Source organism: Dipodomys merriami, unplaced genomic scaffold (genome assembly GCF_024711535.1).
Source record: "Dipodomys merriami isolate MVZ:Mamm:240054 unplaced genomic scaffold, mDipMer1.0.p SCAF_10, whole genome shotgun sequence".
NCBI lineage: Eukaryota > Metazoa > Chordata > Mammalia > Rodentia > Heteromyidae > Dipodomys > Dipodomys merriami.
Genome location: NW_027202271.1, coordinates 5,172,483 through 5,192,199, shown reverse-complemented (window position 1 = coordinate 5,192,199; position 19,717 = coordinate 5,172,483). Strand labels below are relative to the sequence as shown.

Below are 19,717 nucleotides of genomic sequence, written 5' to 3'. Positions count from 1 at the left end.
TGGTGCATGGCTTGCCTCTTATTCTTTAGGACCTCTATATGCTCTCACGACTCTCACACTAATATTGTAATCATAGATTTAAAATGATCCTCTAAACCCAAACTTTTGGTATATAATATGCTTCACAAAATATTCGGATATTCGGTGGTAACATGGCATATATTATCTAAGAACACAGTATAATGTCTAAAGAGAAATGCACAAGTAGATCCCACTGAGTGGGATTGCTGAAAGACCATGAAATTCACACTTGGTATGCTTCTGTAAGCATTTTTATCCTACCAAAATATTCACTCCTTGATCCTTCAAAGCAGGAATCATATTTATTCAGCTTTTTATATTGAATGTTCAGTATATATCACATGATCAAAATGCTTATAGAATATAAACATTTGGAAGCTCTCAGAAAAACGAGTCTGATGTCTGTGATTTTTTTTAAGAGGCTAGATAACAAAAAGCTAGGTAACATAGAAGAACCATGCAGAAAGCGTTCTGTTAGTATGTGTTACTATATAGTTGTTCCATGGAATTATTCAGACTTGGGTTTGAATGTCAACACTGTGCAACTTTGGAAAGTTGTTTCGGCTTTAAGAGTCGAGAATGCTGATGGCTCATGCCTATAATCCGAGTGATTCAGGAGGCTGAGATGTGAGGATTGGGATTCAAAGCCAGCTAGGGCAGAGAAATCTGATAGGTTCTTCTCTCCAATTAAAAGCAAAAAAGCTAGAATGTATGTCTCAATGGGTAGAGTACCAACCTTGAGCAAAAGGGCCAAGCAAGAATGTAAAGCCCTGAGTTCAAGCCAGAGTACCCCCCCCCCACACACAATCTTAACAAAATAAGAGTACTTTAATTTATTTCATAAGAAAATTGTAAGGGGTAAATAAGAAAAGTAGGTAAAGTTTTTGCCATAAGTATTAAATGTGATATCAAGTATTGAATGCAATGTCATTGTATTACAATTTTTCCAATAAACCTTATTCAATAAGCAACTAAAGAGGAGGGAAGGAAGGAAGGAAGGAAAGAAGGAAGGAAGGAAGGAAGGAAGGAAGGAAGGAAGGAAGGAAGGAAGGAAGGAAGGAAGGAAGGAAGGAAGGAAGAGAGGAAGAGATGGAGGGAGGGAGGGAGGGAGGGGGTTTGGGAGGAAGTAAAGAAGGAAGGGAGGGAGGGAAAAAGAAAGAAGTAGAAAGATAAATAATCAACTATGTAAAAATTAAGGAAGAATGTAGGAAAATGTATAGTCTTCAATTTTTAAATGATCTTTTTATGATTGTAATTCATTATTTAACTGTAATATGAAGGAAGTTATATCATAACTTTGGACTCAAAGAAAAACAGCCCCAGGAAAGATTTACATTGATGTGTTGAAGTTATCACATTTATTTATTTATGTATTTATGTATTTATTTATTTATTTAGTACCAGTACTGGAACTTGAACTTAGGGTTTGGGTGTTGTTCCTTAGCTTTTTCATGTAGGGCTGGTGCTTTACCACTTGAGCCACAACCCTACTTCTAGCTTTTTTGTAGTTCACTTAAAATAAGAATTTCATGAAATTTCCTTCCTGAACTGACTTGGAACTTCAATTCTCATATCTCAGTGTCCTGAGCAGCTAAGATTACAGGCATGAACCACTATGATAGGCCCAGAATGTATCTCAAGAAATATTACTGTGCTGCTGGTAGTTCATACCTGTAATCCTAGCTACTCAGGAGGCTGAGATTGAGGATCACAGTTCAAAGCCAGCCAGAGCAGGAAAGTCTGTGAGACTCTTATCTCCAATTAATCACCAAAAAAACAGAAGTAGCACTGTGGTTCAAAGTGGCAGAGTGCTAGCCTTGAGTGAAAGAGTGCAAAAATTAAAAATTAAAAATAAATAGTAATGCTGTGCTTAAAGAAAACATAGAGGAGAAGACAAGGCTGTACCAAATAAAATCATTAATCTATGTGAGAGAATGTGGATCTGAAGGTGAGATGGGAAAAGGAAGCCTCAGAAGGAAACCTGAAAACTACTGAGAGAGTGTGAAGACTCAGAAAGGGCAAGAACATGAATCACTGGGAAGCCAACAGGATGGTGAAGAAACAGAGATCACGATTTCAGTTTTGGCAGAAGCACTTGTGATCATGCAACTAGATAATGTTGGTTGAGCTGTTGGCCGTGCAGTGCAGGTACAATGGATTGGCTTTCTTAACCAGGGGGTCTGAATTGATAGAAGAGAACAGCCCTTCAATAGAATTGAATATTTAATGACAGAAAACTTTGAGAAATATGAAATGTTCATGTAAAGAGGAAGTGGAGACATGACTCAAGTAATAGAATGCCAATTTTAAACTTAAAAGCTAAGCAAGGTGGGGCACCAGTAGCTCATACCTGTAATTCTAGCTATTCAGGCAGCTGAAATATTAGGGTTGTGGTTCAAAGTCAGCCCAGACGAGAAAGTCCATGAGACTCTTATCTCCAGTAAATCACCAAAAGAGCCAGAAGTGGAACTATGGCTCAAGTGACAGAGCACTAGCCTTGGGACAAATAGCTCAGGGACAACACCACCCAGGCCCTGAGCCCAGGACTGGCATCAACCCTCCCCTCCCCTGCCCCCACCCAAACCACAAAAACAACAACAAAAAGCAAGGACATGAAGCCTTGAGTTCAATCCCCAGTAATCAATACCTCTCTCTCTCTCTCTCTCTCTCTCTCTCTCTCTCTCTCTCTCTCTCTCTCTCTCTCTCTCTCTCTCTCCCCCCCTCCCTCTCCCTCTCCCTCTCCCTCTCTCTCTCTCCCTCTCTCTCTCTCCCCCTCTCTCCCTCTCTCTCTCTCTCTCTCTCTCTCTCTCTCTCTCTCTCTCTCTCTCTCTCTCTCTCTCTCTCTCTCTCTCTCTCACACACACACACACAGAAAGAGAAAGCTGGGAAAGAGCAGAAAGAGACATACAAGAAGTCAGGTCAATGAGCTTTCATAGAAACTAGGGAAAGAATATTTAAAGAAGTAGTCAGCAGGCCAGCAGTATAAGATGTTAAAATAAATCCACTGAAAACAAATGGCTATTACCTTTAAAAGGTAATTCTTTTGTGCACATACTAGGACTAGAGCTAAGGGCCTTGAGTTCTTACTTGGCTTTTTTTTTTTTTTTTTTTTTTTGGCTTAAGGCTGGCACTTTAACAAGTGAGCCACACCTCTATTTCTGGGCTTTTTTTTTGCTGGTTAATTGGAGATAAGAGTCTCAACTTATCTGCCCAGGCTGGCTTTAAATAGCAATCTTCAGATCTGAGTAGTGTGAGCCTACAGCACCTGGCAACAAGTAATTCTTTAGTGAAGTTGATGAGACCAATAAAGTAGAGGCTATGTTAGCTAGGTGAAGGTGGCCTAAATGTTAAAGGAAAATGAGGAAGCAAATTCTGTGGGCACAGATTTATTTCCTTTAAGAAATTATACTTAGGGAAAAATCAGAAAAAGAGAGCAATAGCTAAACAACATGCAGAACTAATAAGGTTGTTTCTTTTATCCATTATTATGTACAATATTTTAGCCTGCTTTATACTGATGAGACAGAATTAGTAGACAAGAGATTAGAAGTAAAGCAATAGTGAAGACCTATAAAAGGTAACAATAGATGGAGACTAAGACAAAAGTGAAAGAAGTGAATCATTTCTTACCTTGTAAAGAAAAAGAGAAAATTGCTCTAGAAGCCCAAAGTTTACAGGGTTGCACTACCATTCTTTGTATTATTGCATATACAATACACTTGAGAGTTCAGGGGTCATGCATTTACACAGCTAGGAAGTACACATAAAGACATTAGGGCAAGATTTCATTAGGGCAAGCTCATTGTGATCAGCTTCTTCAGATCTTAAGGGATAATTTTTCATATATAGGAATAGCTGAATAAGTAAGCGTTTTTTGCTACTGAGCTCGACTCTTGACCTATGAAATTCACAAAGATAAATTTGATTTACTGGGTGTCTTTCTTTTAGTGCTTTTCCTGGGGCTTGAACTATTGAATGTTGTCCCTGAGCTTCTTTTGCACAAGACTAGTGCTCTTCCACTTGAGCCACAGAACCTCTTCTGGATATTTTGGTAGTTTAATAGTGATAAGAGTCTCACAAACTTTTCTGCTCCAGCTGGTTCAAACCTCGATCCTCAGGTCTCAGCCTCCTGAGGAGCTAGGATTTCAGTCATGAGCCACCATATCCTCACAATCACTTGATTTCCGACACTGCCCTCTACATTGGGCAGATTTAGTGTGCATTCTCTCACATTCAGATTTTTCAACATCTCTAGATAATTAAATAGAATCCATTCCATGTTATTCATCCTATTATATCTTGGTAAGATTATGACTTAATGAAATTTACAGAAATTGGTTTAGGCTCTGGGATAATCAGGTTTAAAACTGCTCAAACTGGCTTGATTACATACATTTGCATAAAATTTCTGTACCTCTATCTACTCTTCTGGGCCTTTGTCTATCTCATTTTAATTTGAAAGATTATATTCTTCCTTCCTTTTTTCCTTTCCCTCTCTCTCTTTCTTTCCTTTTTTTCTTTTTCTTGTCCTGGCCCTTGGGCTTGAACTCAGGGCCTAGGCAGTCTCTGGGATTTTTGTTCAAGGCTAGTACTTGAGCAACAGTTCCACTTCTGGCATTTTGGTGGTTAATTGAAGATAAGAGTCTCATGGACTGTCCTGCCTGGGCTGGCTTCAACCTGTGATCCTCAGATCTCAGCGTCCTGAATAGCTAGGGTTACTGGTATGAATCACTTGTGCCCAGCTTCTGATTTTTGCTTCTCTTGATAAGGTCAACATGGAAAGCTACCCTGTCCAAACTCCAGACAGCTGGATGAAGAATGGTACAAGGCAACATCTCTTCATTTTTCAGGGTTCAACCCCATCATGTGACACATCTCTCCTGATACCAACCTGATTTTCTGTGGTCAGAAGTTAGTCATGTGACCATGCAGCAAACCCAACTGAAAATAAGGGATTCTGTTGCTATGAATTCAAAACTGAAAGGAATACTAGCCAGTGTCTTCCTCATCTGTAAATCTGATATATGTAACATATTATATCTCTCTCTCTTTCTCTCTATCTTTCTGTGCTAATTTTTGAGGCTTGAACTCAGGGCCTCTCACTCTTGTCTGAATTTCTCTACTCAAGGCTTGTACTATACTTGAAACATACCTTCACTTACAGGATTGTTATTTTTTGGTTGTTTAATTGGAATGAAGAGTCTAGAGTCTCTCTTCCTGCCTTAGGTGGCTTTGAGCCTCCATTCTCAGATATCAGCCTCTTGAATAGTTAGAATTATAGGAATGAGCCACAGGATGCCTGGCCAGTAATACCTCTTATATATTCCATTTAAATTTTATTTCCCTGGAATTCCAGTAAATGATGAAAAGCTATTATGGTCATATTTAACTGATTATAAAATGTGTATTTTAAAACATCTTGTTTCTGGAATCAGAATGTGCCTTAGGATTGATGGTTACTCACTCTTGCTAATAGCCAAGTCACAGTGGGCTGTAATTTTTATTGTTAATGTATGTGCTAAAGCAAACGATCTGTATAAAATTCATCTGGTAGTCTATCGAGAAACGTGAGCACCCTTCATCTTGTAAGTCAGGTTTCTGTTGGGAATTGGAGGGAAATGGGTGAGTCCAATATGTGAGGTAGCACTGCCATCATTCATAGTGTTGGGAGTACAATACCCATGGCCTGTATATTTTATGTGTCCACATAAAGAAAAATGCATCGTTAACATTTGTGATAGAAGACTCTGATATTGACTGGAAAACAAAAGCCTCGTCAATTCTGAATTAAAAAATAGCAACTTTTAAAATTCAGATTCAATGAGGCACTGGTAAGATCTAAGGATCTTGGTTCAGCGCCAGCCTGGGAACAATCAGTCTATGGGACTCTTATCTGCAATTTATCAGCAAAAGGCTAGAAGTGAAGGTGTGGCTCAAGTGGTAAGAGTGCCAGTTTCAGCAGGGAATACAAGAGAGGGCTCAAGGCTCTGAGTTCAAGTAATGGCGCCAACAATGGGGGTGGTGGAGGAGAAAATCAAACTCAATCCTTCAATTTTAAAGTTATGGAAGCTATTTCTTTCATGTTTCCCTTTGTTATTATTATTTTATAAACGTTCTATACTGTTTTTAAAAACTATCGTTAAGGGTAAAATAAATCTTTCAGGAAGAGTGAAATGAATATTTCAACCAGTGCTTCCTAATACTTTGTTTTCTTGAGTGCTAGTTCTAGGGTTTGAACTCAGGACCTGGGCATAGTCCTTGAGTTGTTTTACTCAAGGCTAGTGCTCTAACATTTGAGCCACAACTCCATTTCTGACTTTTTTGGAAGTTAATTAGCTATAAGAGTCTAATGGACTTCCCTTCCTGGGCTGGCTTCAAACCTCAATCCTCGAATCTCAGCCTCCTGAGTAGCTAGGATTACAGGCATGAGACACCAGTGCCCAGCAATGGTTCCTAGTTTAGTTGATAGAATTCTCTTTATTTTCTTGGTGCTCCATACAATAATGATGTATCACATAATCAATGGTATCTTAATTCAACCAAATATGATACAATATGGTATTCACATTTTAAAATTTATTTAAAATCTTAGTATATGCTCCTAATTGAGTGAATAATTTATAATTATGACAGTACATCAAGTACTTAGTCAATCACAAAAGTCATATGGACTTATTGGCGTTAGTTCATTTCATCAATGACTTTAACACAGTAAAAACATCTAATGAAAGGCATACGGTGAAAACTAACTTTCAGACAAATTAACAATTCCTGTCAACAGATTAGGAAGAAAAAGCTTCAGAATCTTTTGATCACAATCCCTATAATTTTATGAGAACTTAAGCAGAACTAAGGGAATCATGAAGAACAAAAAGAAAGCAATAGATATTGCTTATCTAAGATAATTTTGTATTCTGGACAAATCGGCATTTAGAAGCTTGTAAACTGACAGTGAACAGAATGTCTGTGTCTCACACTTATCCTTCCTACTCAGGAGGTTGAGATCTGAGGTTGGAGGTTCAAAGTCAGCTTGAGCAGGAAAGCCAGTGAAACTCTGTCTCCAATCAACCAGTAAACAGCTGAAAAACTAGAGAGGTGGTAGAGTGCCAGCTTTGATTGAAAAAGCTAAGGGACAGTGCCCAGACTCAGAGTTCAAGCCCCAGTACCAGCTCGCCTGTGCGCATGCACACACACACACACACACACACACACACACACACACACACACACACACACACACACACACACACATTGACATTAGTATTTCCTATTCAACAATACAGTAATAAATTGACAGCATGCTATATAACACACTCCAGGACTCACTTGGAGAGAAAATAGTTGCTAATGCCAGTCTGTTTTTCCAGTCCTTAGGACCCACACAAATATCAAAGTCTATAGCTGCTCTAACACCTTAGATAAAATGAGTCTGAATCGTCCTCCAATTATATCTGTAATATCTAGTCATATCTAATTAAAAGCAAAATCCACATAAACAGCGTTAATGTTACATTGTTTAGAGAATAACAAGAAAATAGGTCTGCACATGCTCAATGCTAATGTGATTATTATAAATATTTTCCTTCCACAGTTGATTGAATTCATCGACATGGAGCCCTTGGACATACAGACCTGACTCTTTAGATGGAACACACACACATACACCCACATACACACAGACATGCACACATGTTTTCTTGTAGCCTACCTGAGCCATATTAATTCCAGTTCTTATAAAACATATGCATACACAAAACACCACAACTTCCCTTCCTCACCCCCCACCAAAAAAAGTATCCTATTTGACAATACCAGGACGCTACCTTTTTTCGTAAAGAATTATCTTTCTAAACTTAGAGAGTATTGAGTATACCAAAAAAGAGGGAAAATAATAGTATATAAATTAGCAGTAAGAAAATGTAATTTATTAAACTTTAATAGTAATAGTCTTATAAAGGGGATCCAAATAGGGAAAGAAGAAATAAAACTCTCCCTCTTTGCAGATGACATGATCTTGTATTTAAAGAATCCCATAAACTCCACTCCCAAATTACTCAAGCTGATTCAAAACTTTGGCAAAGTAGCAGGTTATAAAATTAACCCCCAAAAATCAATGGCTTTTCTGTATGCCAACAATGAGAAAAGTGTGGCTGAAATTAGGAAAGCAACTCCATTTGTAATAGCCCCACAAAAAATAAAATACCTAGGAATTAACTTAACTAAAGAAGTGAAGGACCTCTATGATGAAAACTTTAAAACCTTAAAAAAGGAAATCAACACAGAACTTAAAAAATGGCAAAACCTCCCATGCTCCTGGATTGGAAAGATTAACATTGTGAAAATGGCAATTATTCCCAAGGCTATCTACAAATTCAACGCAATACCTATCAAAATTCCAACCTCATTCTTCAAGGAAATAGAAGAGGCAATCCAAAAATTCATATGGAACAATAAAAGACCCCAAATAGCAAAAACGCTCCTCAACGGAAAGAACACTGCTGGAGGAATATCAATACCAAACTTCAAACTCTACTATAAAGCCATAGTAATCAAAACAGCTTGGTATTGGCATAAGAACAGACCTCAGGACCAATGGAATAGAATTGAAAACCCAGAAATGAACCTACAGACCTATAGCCATCTAATCTTCGATAAGGGAGCTAAAACAATAGAATGGAAGAAAGACAACCTCTTCAGTAAATGGTGCTGGCAAAATTGGTTAACTACATGTAGAAAACTTAAGCTAGATCCTTATATATCACCCTGCACCAGAATCAACTCCAAATGGATCAAAGACCTTGAACTCAAAGCAGACACTCTGAAAACATTACAGGATGGAATAGGAGAAACCCTAGGTCTCCTTGGCTCAGGTCGAAATTTTCTGAATAGAGACCCGGAAACACAACAAATCAAAGAAAGGTTGGACAAATGGGACTGCATAAAGTTGCAGAGCTTCTGCAGGGCAAATGACATAGCTAGCAAGATCAATAGAAAACCCACGGATTGGGAGAAGATCTTTACTAGCCATACAACGGACAAGGGTCTCATATCTAAAATATACTTGGAACTCAAAAGATTAAACCCCCCAACAACAAATCCTCAAAGAAACAACTGCCCAATAAATAAGTGGGTGAAAGACTTAAAGAGAAACTTCTCTGAAGAAGAAAGAAGGATGGCCAATAGACACATGAAGAAATGTTCAACATCCCTAGCCATAAAAGAAATGCAAATCAAAACAACATTGAGATATCACCTCACTCCAGTTAGAATGGCAAAAACCAAGAACTCTAACAACAACAGATGCTGGAGGGGATGTGGACAGAAAGGAACTTTACTTCATTGTTGGTGGGAATGTAAACTTGTTCAACCACTTTGGAAAGCAGTATGGAGGTTCCTCAAAAGTCTTCACATAGAACTCCCCTATGACCCAGCAATCCCACTTTTGGGTATTTACCCAAATGTTTACAAACAAGACCACACTAAAGCTACTAGCACAACTATGTTTATTGCAGCATTATTTACCATAGCTAAGATATGGAACCAACCCAGATGCCCCTCAGTAGATGAATGGATCAAGAAAATGTGGTATATATACACAATGGAATTCTATGCCTCCATCAGAAAGAATGACATTGCCCCATTTGTTAGGAAATGGAAAAACTTGGAAAAAATTATATTAAGTGAAGTAAGCCAGGCCCAAAGAAACATAGGTCCCATGGTTTCCCTTATTTGTAATATCTAGTATATGTATGAGTCAAGTGGAAAAGGTCAGATAATGTGATGTCAGGAAAATGAACCCTTAGATGTGTATTTTAATGTTTTTTTCTTTCATGCATGTGTTTCTAACGCATTTATAAGATTATCTCTTTGTTGCTTTGTATGTCCCTTCCCCACAGTATAACCCCTGCTTTCACTATATTTGATGTCAGTATAACTTGTGGAGGAGATGGGGAAAAACCAGTTGTTTAAGGATACAGGTGGACCTGTTGCAACAATGAGAAGTACAAGTTGTCATGTCCAAAACCAACGTCGGTGCGTGGGGGGGGGGGGGGGGGGGAGGAATAGGATTGGGATGGGGGGGATGGGGGAGGCTGGGAAGGGATGTGAAGGGTAAACAAAGGAGGAGGCTGCAATGCTTGGTAAGAAATGTATGCATTATCCTGCCCATGTAATTGTAACTCCTCTGTACAGTATGTTCACAAATAAAATTCAATTAAATTAAAAAAAAATAGTAATAGTCTGTATCAGAAAGTACAATTTTTTTTTAGCACTTTCACATTAATTACACTTGGGAAACTTTTTTTTTTTGTACCTGCACTGGGGCTTGAACTGAGGGTCTGGACCTTTTCCTTTAGCTTTTCCACTTAAGGTAGTGTTCTACCACATAACCCACAGCTCCACCTCCAGATTTTTGATGGTTAATAGGAGTGAACAGTCTCATGGACTTTTCTGTCAGGGTTGGCTTCTAAACTCAATCCTCAGATTTCAGCTCCTGACTAGTTAAGATAATAAGCATAAGCCACAAGTGTGCAGCTCAGTTTTCTTTTACTGCTGCAAATATAAATATAGATGACCTCTGATAGGACCTTTGTGCTTTGTAGTGTTGTAATATACATGGTAGATAGTATATTTTGAAGTCTGAATCTTCGTCTTTTCTGGAGCTAGTAATATGTGGTAGCAAGTTCACTTGTGATGCCAATTATAGGCTAAAGTAAGTGAGTGAGCACATTTTAGATTGGCTCAGATGACACTGATATTAATGCTCAATGCCATCAGTGCACTGAGTGCATTTTAGGCTTCGTGTGTGTGTGTGTGTGTGTGTGTGTGTGTGTGTGTGTGTGTGTGTGTGTGTGTGTGTGTGTGTGTGTGTGTACCAGTCCTGAGGCTTGAACTCAGGGCCAGGGCACCATGGCACAGTCCCTGAGCACAGTCCTGTGCTCAAGGCTAATGCTCTACCACTTGAGCCATAGTGCTATTTCTGCCTTTTTGCTGGCTAATTGGAGATAATAGTCTCATGGCCATTTCTGCCTAGACTGGCTTCGAACCTTGTTCCTCGAGTAGCTAGGGTTGCAGGCATAAGCCACTGGTGCCCATCCATTTTGGACTTTTATTTCCAACTTATGACTGGTTTATGAGGATGTAATTCTACTGTAAGGGAAGAAGAATCTGCATGAATCAGATCTTCCCACTGTCCCAGAATTTCAGGAAACTTAGAACATTCACTCTATAACACAAATTCAGCTGTGGACTCACAGCTACATCGAATCCTATTCTAAGGAAATCAATAGATGTTCATATTGTGTTCAGTTGCTTTGGCATAAGGTGATCATTAAATTCTAGTTTTTAGCTGAGTGCCAGTGGTACTCGAGAGGCTGAGGTCTGAGGATCACAGTTTTGAAGCCAGCCAAAGCAGGAAAGTCTGTGAAACTCTTATCTCCAGTTAACTACCTAAAAAGCTGAAAATGGAGTTGTGGCTCAAGTGGTAGAGAGCTAGCCTTGAGCAAGAAAGCTCAAGAATGGTGTCCAGGACTTGAGTTCAAACCCCAGGATGAGCACAATGAAAAAAAAAAATCTAGTTTTTAAATGATCAAGTACTTTAATTCCTATCATTTTCATAAACTTTACTTTTGTTGGGGGGGGGTTCATTCATGGGGCCTGAGCTCTGGGCTTGGGCACTGTCCCTCAGCTCTTCAGCTCAAGGCTAGCGCTCTACCACTTGAGCCACAGCGCCACTTCTGGCTTTTTTCTTTTTGCTTATGTGGTGCTGAGGAATCGAACCCAGGGCCTCTGGCATGCAAGGCAAGTGCTCTAACACTGAGCCACCTTCCCAGCCCCAAACTTTACTTTTTTTTAGTGTATGCTAATACTGGGTTTGAACTCAGGTCCTAAGCATTGCCCTTTAGTTTTTTTCACTCAAGGATAGTACTCTATGACTACAGCCACAGCTCCAGTTCCAGCATTTCTCTGGTTAATTGGAGAAAAGAGTCTCACAGACTTTATTTCCCAGGCTGGCGTGGTACCTCACTTCTCAGCTGTCAGCCTCCAGAGTTGCTAGGGTATAAGAGTGAGCTACAAGTGCCTGACTATAAACTAAATATTTTGTATGCATTTCTGCCTAGGATACTGTAGTAGACACTACAGACAGGAAAGATTCAGGAATATGTCATTCGTTGCACAAGGCATTTAGAAGTTATTAAGTAGAACTATTATTTTATAAAAATGGAAGTCTTTTACTCATTCATGCAACTAATATTTATTAAGCCTCTAGTATATAAAACAATAAGCAACAGCCTGTCTTGAAGAGCTTGGTGGCATCATTGGGAGAAGAAATACAGATCAGGAAAAATCTAATTTCACTTTTGTTGTTGTCAAGGGTTTTAAACTCAGGGCCTGGGCACTGTCCCTGAGCTCTTTTGCTCAAGGCTAACACTCTACCACTTTGAGCCACAGCTCCACTTGCAGTTTTCTAATGGTTAATTGGAGATAAAAGACTCATTAACTTTCTTGCCTGGCTGGCTTCAAACAGTGATCTCAGATCTCAGCCTCCTGAGTACCTAGGATTACAGGTGTGAGCCACCAACACTCAACTTCATTTCACTTTCACAAATAATTGTAACTGCCATAGGAAATGCCATTAAATGTTTATGGTAATGTTTGTTTTCTACCAAAAGTTTATTTTAAAACTAGTCAGTGAAGGCAGATGTATTCCATAATGATGTATTTCATAAATGATTTTTAAAGCAAGCATACAGTGATGATTAAATTTGAAAGGAAATGTTATTTGAATAAAATAGACAACTGAGTACCTAACAGATCTCACCCTCTTAGGGGCAATGTTGGTCTTTGATTTGTTCCAAGAATAATAAAACAGGGCTGGAGACGGTTTTCTCACACACTGCGTGTGTGTGTGTGTGTGTGTGTGTGTGTGTGTGTGTTTGTGTGTGTGTGTGTGTGTGTGTGTGTGTGTGTGTGTGCATGCACCAGTAGTGGGGCTTTAACTCGGGACCGCATGTTCTCATTTTGGCTTTTTCACTCAAGCCTGGTGAGTGATAACTTCATTTCTGGATTTTGATGTTCAATTGGAGATAAAAGTCTCACAGAATTTTCTACCCTGGCTGGCTTCAAACCATAATCCTCAGATCTCAGCCTCCTGAATTGTTAGGATGATAGGCGTGAGCCATCAGATTTGCTCTCACTTCCAATTCTACCTACAGAGGTGCAGATTCAGAATGGGGCAACTTGGGCAGAAAGTTTGGGAGATTCCATCTTAACAGAAAAAGTGAAGAGTGAGCCAGGCCCAAGTGGCTCACGCCTGTAATCCTAGCTACTAAGGAGTCTGAGATCTAGGATCATGGTTCAAAGCCAGCCTGTGGAAGGAAAGTCCATGAGACTCTTATCTCCAATTAACCACCAGAAAACGGAAAGTGGTGCTGTGGCTCAAGTTAGAGCACTAGCCTTGAGCTGAAGAGCTGAGGGACTACGCCCAGGCCCAGAGTTCAAGCTATGACAGACAAAAAAAAAAAAAAGTGTAATGTGCAAAAAAGTGTAATGTGCCTTTGTCATCCCAGCTGTGGATGAAAGCATAAACAGGAGAATCACTGATCAGGCCAGCCTGGACAACAAGCAAGACCTTAACTCAAAAATAACCAGAACACAAATCACTAAGGAATGGCTCACATCATGCAGTATTCTCCTATCAATTCTCCTATCATGAGGCAAAGCCCTCATTTCTAAACCCTGGCACTCCAGCCAGGAGCAAAGCAGCCAAGTAAAAGTATGGTAGACTCTGAGTTCAAGCCCTGGAACTACTTCAAAATCCCAAAGAAAGAAAGGAAGGAAGGAAGAAAGGAAGGAAGGAAGGAAGGAAGGAAGGAAGAAAGAAAGAAAGAAAGAAAGAAAGAAAGAAAGAAAGAAAGAAAGAAAGAAAGAAAAGAAAAGAAAGAAAGAAAGAGGGGGAGGATAGAGGAAGGGAGGGAGGGAAGAGGCAGGAAGGGAAGGAAGGGAAGAAAGAAAATATTAAGACCCTCCCCAAAAAGTCTCCAGTATTTCCAAAATATTGACACTTGTGAGTGAAAGAAAACATGCTTGCTGAGACTTTGGTCTTTGAGGAGAATCACCAATTAATTGATTTTTGGAGTAGATATGACAAAGGGTAATGTACAGACTTAAAGTACGTGAGACAAGGTGTTAAACATAGAAGTTGACCATTTCTCACAGGAATGAGAACGTACTGGAGGGTGAAATGACCATCTCATATCTTCTTTTTTGGGTGGGTCTATTCATTGAATGTATTGTGGTTTAATTACTCTTTTTCAGGCTTGCAAGTCTCAAGGGAAAAATGTGTACCTGCACATGTTAAGGTGTCTACAAACCATGTTCATACGAAAATGATAACTCAGGCTCAACTTGTAATCCTAGCTACTCAAGTGGCTGAAATATAAGGATCTCAATTTGAGCCAGCCTGGGCAGAAAAGTCTGTGAGACTTACATCTCCAATTAAGAAGAAATGGAATTGTGGCTCAAGTGGTAGAGTGCTAGCCTTAAGCAAAAAAAAAGCTCAGGGGCAGCCTCAAGACCTTGAGTTCAAGCCTCAGAACTGACACCAAAAAAAAAGGATAATTCAATGACTTGAATGATTAATTCTTAATTATTAATCTGTTTTTTTTTGTCCCAAAAAGGAAGACATATCAGGTGCTCCAATTCCATGTAAGCACTTAGCAATAAACTCAAAATGCCTTGGTCTCAGAGAAAAATCATAATGCTACCTAAACATTTTTACTTAGTTATATATTTTTATAGTATTTTCATTGCTATAGACTGAACTCAGTATACTCATCTCTAAGAAACTGATGAATATATATATATATATATATATACACACACACACACACACACACACACACACACACACACACACACTCATGAACTTGGAACAATTAATTAATTACTTTTGCTGTCAGTACTGCCGCTTAAACACAGGGCTTAGATGCTCTCCTAGCTTTTTCACTCAAAGTTGATGCTCTACTAGTTAAGCCATAGTTCCACTTAAGACTTTTTGCTAGTTCGTTGGAGATAAGCATCTCACAGACTTTCCTGCCCAGGCTGGCTTTGAACTGCAGTCCTCAGATCCTCAGCCTTCTGTGTAACAGGGATTACAAGTGTGAGCCACTAGCTCCTAGCTTAATTTTTATAATGTTTAGCTCCAAATTGGAATTGTACAAAAATGCAAAATTAAAACACTGATGAATTAAGTGCTCATTAACATATGTACAGTGAGGGTTAGATCTTACACAGCTGTAAGGGGCTGTGAACTTAGTTGGTTTGATTAGTTGAAGTCTCTCTTACCAGCAACATAGATTCCTTGAGCTTGTTGAACATTTAAGCAACTATTAAAGACTGACCAGAAATGAACCCAAATCCAGTAACAGAATAACTGAAAAACACTGGAGAACAATATATTGCTTTGTGTTTTCCCTCAGCATTCCAGTATTTTTTTTTTAATCAGTCATGGGGCTTGAACTCTGGGCTTGGGTGCTATCCCTGCGCTCTTCAGCTCAAGGCGAGTGCTCTACTGCTTGAGCCACAGTGCCACTTCCAGTTTCCTAGTGGTTATTGGAAATAAGAGTCTCACGACTACCTGGGCTGGCTTTGAACCGCCATCCTCAGATCTCAGCTTCCTGAGTAGCTAGGATTACAGGCAGGAGCCACCCTAGAGCTGCTTCTTAAAATGCTCTGGGAAAGCTCTGAATCTTTTCTGAGCTTGTTTTACCTTCAACTTACATAGCCATCCATTGTAGAATGATTTAGAAATGAGCATTATTACCAGCTATTTTGACTTAAGAAGTCACTATTTGCTATGTGATCAGGAGAGGGGAAGAATCAGACATTTAATTCACAGCACCAATTGTTAAATAACCTAAACCCAGGTTATTACACTTAAAGCATCTCATTTCTTTCCCTGTACCACCTGCTTTGAGTCTCAATTTAAGAGTTCTATGTCACTTAGGAGCTATCCAAGACTGCCTGGAGGTCATCTGTATTTTGGTCTTTACCTCCTGATTAGCAATCTCACACATGACATGCTCGTTTAGGACATTTTCCTCATATTATTGGGGTTTCATTCACTCATAGGACTTCTAATGCCTACTGAAAAAAATAAATGATTCTTCATTGTGTCTATATATTCTCTCTCTCTCTCTCTCTCTCTCTCTCTCTCTCTCTCTCTCTCTCTCTCTCTCTCTCTCTCTCTCTCTCTCTCTCTCTCTCTCTCTCACACACACACACACACACACACACATCCAACTTTCCAGCACACTGAAGTAGCAACATTTTATTTTCCTCCAGAATCCAAACAACAGCACCCCAGGCTCAGCCAGCTGCAGACAGAAGCCCCATTCTTGGATCCTGAATTATCACCAGAGAATTTCATCCAAAACCCTGCAGATAGTCTATGTATTTGTGTAGCAAGCTAAATTGAATCATTCTCCTCCCCTTTTTGGTCTTGGATTCTGGGGGGTGGGTGAGAAGGTAGGGGACTTACTTTGTGTGCCCTCCCTTCTACCTACCTAGCCCCCTGGGGTTTTTCTGATCCTGGGCTCTGCACTCTAAGCTTGGCAGTCCAGCTCTTACCTGTTGCCTTGGCGACCCTCAACCTCCAAACCATGCCAAAGGACAGCCAGCAAAGCAAAGTCAAAGAACCACCCTGAGCTGAAAAATCTCCAGAGTGGTGTTTGTCTCCCAAAGCAACAAGTGACCTGAAAGTCACCCGTCCAGGTCGCCCTCGCTCCTAAGAGCAGTTCTAAAAGCTGGGCAAACCCACCATTATCGGGGGTCATTAAAATCTTTTTCCCTACAGCATGACCTTATTGATGGTTCTGATTCTCCCTGTATCCCATACAGGAGAGAAATCTGTCACCTGGAAGGTGTTCCTACCTTGATTCCTTCATTCCTTCGTTTTTCTTTCTTCCCTCCCTCCCTCTTCCTTCCCTCCCTCTTCCTTCCTTCCTTCCTTCCTTCCTTCCTTCCTTCCTTCCTTCCTTCCTTTCTTCCTTCCTTCTTTCCTCCTTCATCTGTCTCTGTCCCTGTCTTTCTCTGTCTCCCCACCCCCCTTAGTTCCCCTCTCCAGGATTCTGACAGGGGCTTCTTCCCTCATCCACCCCTCCTAAGGTTCTTATAAGTTGCTGGAAGGGGTAGGGCTAGTGCCTGTTTTTTTTTTTTGGGGGGGGGGGGGTGAGGGAAGGGTTATGGGAACAGGGAAGGAATTGCTTGGGTTTCAGACCCTCTAATCCACTTCCTCTCTAGTTGGCCTCGGTCTTCAACTTGAGATCCATAATCCCTGCTCTCATAAACTGCTTTGTTAAATGAGGAGAACAAATTCAATACATAATCTAAAAATTAAGAGAAGTGAGGGAAGGGGTGGGGTGGGAGGGATGGGTGATGATATTAATAGGATGACACTGGCCAAGAGGCACTGTACTGGTTAATGGTGACTCTTCTGTACAATTACTTAAAGTAAACATTTAAAAAACCATAATAATCCCTGCACTTTTGCCATCAGACACCGAACTGCAGTGTTCACACGCTTTGTAAACTCCCAAGAGCTCGACAGGTTGTAGCTGAAAGTTCCCCCAAAGGAAGATCCGTTCATTCTCCTATCCCAAAGCCAGGGCAGCCACTCTTGTCTCCCCCCCCCCCCGGGGTTCTCGGCACGCGGCAGAATCCAGATCCCCAGCTAGCTGATCCCCTTCCCTCCGTCAAGGTCAAGCCGGTGATGGTGACCCCGGACGCTTAGGTAAGGCTGGAGCGGAGCAAATACAGCCAGCCAGGGAGGGAGCGGCGCCTCTGGGCTCCTGGCCTGTGCTTAGACTTGGGAACCTGGAGGCATACAAGCGAGAGCTCAGAGATCTAGACAGAAACGGGGGGCGGGGGGGGGTAGGACCGATGTGGGGGGGATACAGAGAGAGAGACACTGACAGAGGGAGGCAGAGAGAGACAGAAAGACATACAAAAGAGAGAAGAGAGGGGGATGGTGGAAGAGAGAGAGAGAGAGAGAGAGAGAGAGAGAGAGAGAGAGAGAGAGAGAGAGAGAGAGAGAGAGAGAGAGAGAGAGAGCGCCAGACAGGATGGGGAGGTGGAGAGGCTGGAAGGCGACCAGAGTGGGAGAAGCAAAACCCACCCCTCCCCCTAACACCCCGCACCCCAAGACCCCCAAGCGGCTGAGGGGCGCCAGGAGGAAGGATGGAGAGTGGAGGAGGTAGGCAGGTTTTGTGTCCCCCCCCCTCTCCGGCGGCCCCGGCCCGCTCCCCTCCTGGACGGGCGGCCCTCGGGGTCGCCGTTACCTGTGCTGGGCGCGCCCTGGCCGCCGCGGTCCCGGGGGAAGATGCCCGAGCACTTCTCCCACTCCACCTGGCCCGCGAAGCACAGCTCCGTGACGATGTGCAGCGCCTTCTGGCACAGGCTGCCCACTCCGTCCTCCTTGCGGAAACTCATCTCTGCCTCTTCTTCTTTCCCCCACCCCCCCTCGCTCCCCCCCCCAGTCTGTCTCTGTCGGTCTGTCTGACCTCCGGCTCTGTCCACGCGCTCACCCTACGCCATAGCCCGCCCGCCCCGCGGCTCCTCGGGACACTCCAGGTGGGAGAAGGGATCGCGGTGGCGATCGGCCGGTTCTGGCAACTCTTTAGGAGCCGGGAGGCGTCCCCATGGTGGGAGCCCCGGGCGCAGAGGGCGGCGAGGCCCCGGCGGGCTGGCGATCGCGGCGAGGACGAGGCGCGTGCCAACTCTCCGGCCGTGCGCGCCCGCCAGCCCCGGCGACGCGGAGCCCGAGCTCCGGCATGGGGGTGCCCACGGCGGGGAGGGGAGCTGGGGAAGGAGCCGAGCGCCCCGTCCGCGCGGCCGCGTCTCACCCCGTGTCTGGCGCGCAGGGGAGTGGGGGGGGGGGACTGGCGGGGCGCCGGCCAATCACAGCCCTGCGCGGGCCGGGTGACAGCGGCGGAGCGCACAGCCCCCCGCCCCACCCTGGCTGCGGGGTCTGGGGAAGCGCTGGGAGGGAAGAAGCCCCGGGCGGCGCTGATACCTACATCTTCCCTCTTCCTTCCCGAACCTGTTCTTCATGTCTGCTCTCCGCCCCGGGTCCTTTTCGCCTTTGCGCCCAACTTTTCTACTTTCGGGGCTCCACGCTCTGGAAAGTGAGTCCAGAAAAAAGTGGAGAGGTTAAAGGTGAAAACAGAAAGCAAGCCCTGGGGTGCAGCAGGTGGCTGAGATGCTGTGAGGACCATGGTTCAAAGTCAGCCTGGGCAGGCAAGTCGGTGTGAGAGACTCTTATTAACCAACAACAAAAGCCAGACTCAAGTGGCAGAATACCATCCTTTACCAAAGGGAGAGACCATACACCAAGGGAGAGACCCTGAGTTCAAGCCCCATCGCTGGCACCAAAACAAAATAACCAAAGAGCAGGAATAATCAAACTGTGTCTCTAGAAAAAAGGAAGGATGTCTATCTCTGTATAATATTTTTTAAATACTTTAACAATAATGGTTTAGAGGCAGAGACTATTATACGAGACAACTTTATTACCACCAAAGAAATTCTTCATCGGGCACCACAAACTGGTATTTATTGTCCTTACTAGTATTCTTTTAGTTTTTATTAAATGTCGGATGTGGGGCTTGAACTCAGGGCTTGGGGCGCTGTCTCCCTG

General features: G+C 42.1%; 1 protein-coding gene across 1 annotated transcript in view; it reads right to left on the bottom strand.

Moving 5' to 3' along the window:
• The window catches only part of Syt10 (synaptotagmin 10), an 83,272-nt gene extending 64,762 nt beyond the window's left edge, over positions 1-18,510 (bottom strand). Inside the window, exon 1 of the mRNA XM_070038820.1 lies at positions 18,360-18,510. Within this exon, the coding sequence (XP_069894921.1) occupies positions 18,360-18,510 (151 nt within the window). The remainder of the gene's footprint in view (positions 1-18,359) is intronic.
• Between the last annotated feature and the right edge of the window lie 1,207 nt (positions 18,511-19,717).